Source organism: Cynara cardunculus (genome assembly GCF_001531365.2).
Source record: "Cynara cardunculus var. scolymus isolate 2C chromosome LG 15, CcrdV1, whole genome shotgun sequence".
In the NCBI taxonomy this organism is placed as follows: domain Eukaryota; kingdom Viridiplantae; phylum Streptophyta; class Magnoliopsida; order Asterales; family Asteraceae; genus Cynara; species Cynara cardunculus.
Genome location: NC_037542.1, coordinates 12,426,485 through 12,429,484, shown reverse-complemented (window position 1 = coordinate 12,429,484; position 3,000 = coordinate 12,426,485). Strand labels below are relative to the sequence as shown.

The window sequence follows — 3,000 nt, the reverse complement described above, 5'->3', positions numbered from 1 at the left end:
AAACAGGGCTGCAACAGGGGCATAACAGAAGACAAGAACTACTATGAAAAGCATATTAATCTGTTGGTTTCCTTTTTGTTATAAAAAATGTCGAAAGTGAATAACCCCAAATCAACTTTTTTCATACAATTAAAATATTAGGTATCAAAATGGAAGTTTGAAAGTACGTTATCCAAAATATGAATCAAGTTAAAGTACGTTACTTTTTTCATACAATTTGCCCTTTTATCATATAAACTTAGTTCAAACGTCATGCAGTGAACTACATTGTACTGTATAAAATTAGAGTTTTGATATGAATATTTTCTTTTACAGGTACGCAATAGAAATGGTACGCATAAATGTCTTACATAAAAAACCCAGATAATATATTGCACGTTTGCATGTAGGGTGTAACAATTTATTTGGTTGTATATGAAAGCGACATATTTTGTATGTTTCCACAAAGGGTTATTTCCGGTGTTCACAAAAGTTCTCATAGCCATGTTTTGATTCGATATGTTTTGAAACGCTCTTTACAGAACCACAAGCTCCCGGAGCTTATTATTTGGTCTAAATCGGTCATAAACAAATATATTTTCACTTACAGGTTACATATTAGATAGGGGTGAGCATAGACAGGTACCCCTATTTGACAGAAACCGAAACCGGCAGTTCTTGAAATATTAGAACCGGAACCGGTTAGAGCGGTTATTTTCCTAAATTATTAAAAAATTGTTATTTACAAATAAAAAATAAAAAATAAAAACATTGTCAAAACACTAAATAAATAAACAATAATACAAATTATTTGGAATAATGGTTACAAATATTATTTAACGATTACAAACCATAATAGAATAATAGTAAATGTTGAAAGTTTAACAATTACATACTATAATTGTAAATGTTCAAAGTTTATACGAATCCAATTAAACATACAATTTAAAAAAATACGAATCATTTTATCTCAAATTTTGAATCTAAAGTTCTAAGTTTTTGACCTAATTTAAATTTAGTATTAAAAAAAAGTTAATTAATTTTTAATTGAAAAATACAGGGTATCCGGGACCCCCGGCAGGTAACGGTTCCGAAAAATTAAGAACCGGAACCATTCTTAATCGGTTCCGTATTTTAAGAACCGGAACCATTGATATCGGTTTCGGTTCTGGAACCGTCAGTTTTAAGGCAGTTCCGGTTCCGCAAGCGGATACCCGATTCCGCTGCTCACCCCTAACTATTAGACACGTTTCATGTTTAAGTAATCTGCTTATCATGTTCACAAGTTTTTTCCTGATGTTACTGAAACATATAACATAACAGTAACCGTCGTAAATGCAGTTTAAGCATCTTTATAATAATCAAACAACGTAAAAACATAAAACAATAATTAAAAAAAACCATTTTAGTACAAAAATTCAAAATCTTGTATATACGATCTTCTTGAACACTACGAAAAACCCCAAAAAGAAAAATTAAATTTAAAAATTAAAAAAAAAACAAATAAAATGAAGAACACCTACAATCGACCAACAACATTCCGGTGGTTTCTTTGAAGAAGTCCTTCCAAAACCACCTTTTTCTTGTACTCCACCGAATCCAAATCCAAGTTATTATGGGGTTCCGGCAGTCGTTTCTCCGCCGTGGCTACGGCGGAATGTTCCCCGGCGGCCCCAAGACGTGGCGCTATAAAAAACCATGCAGAAGTACAAAGAATTGCACAGACCTTACCCCATAGCATCATTATAACTAGTGTGACCAGTATTATTGACATTCCAATTATGGAGTCAAACCCGCCGCCTAACGGTGTCGTTTTGTTGGAAGCTTTATCGTCAACTCCGCCGTCTGCCGGAGGGGCGTGTGGAGGTTTCTTCACTTTAGCCGGCGGTGGAGATATGGACCGAGTCAAGGGTTTATTAGGGGAGAAAACAATAGGGTCATGAGATATCGTCGTAGATTTTTTCTCCGGCGAGTCAAGGTGGGACGGAGACACGGCGGCTGCTTTCATTTCTTTCCGGCGGCTACGGTATGACCTGTTTTGACGCTTGACAATATCTATCCATTTTTTCCGACGACTATTTTGTTCATCGGACCTCACCGGAACATGGTTTTCCTCAACCATGATCACAGGTTTTTTAGTCAACGTTGCATCATCTTCTTCCACCACCTGAATCTCCCATGTTGTATTGGATGTCGCCGGAGCAAGGGTAAACGATTTAGTTTTCCGGGGGACGGTGGCAAGGTCAACCGGAACTGTCTTGGCGGCGGATTTCTTGAAACTGGATTTCCATTTAAAGACCCATGATTGACGCCGGCTGCCTGCTGAGTTGACTTCCTCCGTGGGCTGCATCCTGTCACCGGAACAACCAAAACAACCGAGAAAGCAGCTGCTCCGGGAGGCCGTGGACGGTGGCTTGGTGGCGGTGCAATCTTTGATCAGAGCCATGGATCAAAGGGGTTAAATATTAGGGGTGGCATGGAGAACATTCGTAGTCCGATATGGCTGGCTGATCAGATCGTGAATCATGATAGTTCCTACCAGGAGAAATTCTTTTATATACATAGGATAATAATAATTAAAAACCAGCAATTAAAAAATAATTATTACTTTTCTTTTTATATTTACATATTTAAATAAAAGGAAATACTCGAAAAAAATCAACAAACCATTACATTTTAGGCTTATCCTAATTAACATGACACTTACTCTGTAAGAACGAAACAAAGACCAATAGTTTTACCCGGTAAGTGAAGGTGATCACTTTTACCATGGTATTCGGTTACCGGATAAATAGTTGCATATGATGTTGTTTTGATGGATTAGAATTTTATCAAGTAAGTAAGTGATAATGTTGAATTTTACCGGTAAGCGTTTACCGGATAAGTATTTGGTAAATGGCTCCTTATTTTTATTGAACAATTACATTAAACTCCAGTAATATTGATATAAGTGATAAATAAATAAATAAGGGAATGTTTGACAGTTGTTGAATAGTTTGGTGTAAATTATTAAGTGATCAT

The 3,000-nt window shown here is 36.1% G+C and overlaps 1 protein-coding gene across 1 annotated transcript; it reads right to left on the bottom strand.

Moving 5' to 3' along the window:
- Positions 1–1,366: 1,366 nt before the first annotated feature.
- On the bottom strand, positions 1,367–2,459 carry LOC112528205. Its single transcript, XM_025139172.1, has one exon. The coding sequence runs from the start codon at positions 2,423–2,425 to the stop codon at positions 1,499–1,501; it is 927 nt and encodes a 308-aa protein (XP_024994940.1). The 5' UTR covers positions 2,426–2,459; the 3' UTR covers positions 1,367–1,498.
- Positions 2,460–3,000: the final 541 nt, after the last annotated feature.

Excerpts from the sequence above, each read along its gene's own strand:
- LOC112528205 (XM_025139172.1), bottom strand. The coding sequence starts at position 2,425 with ATGGCTCTGATCAAAGATTGCACCGCCACCAAGCCACCGTCCACGGCC.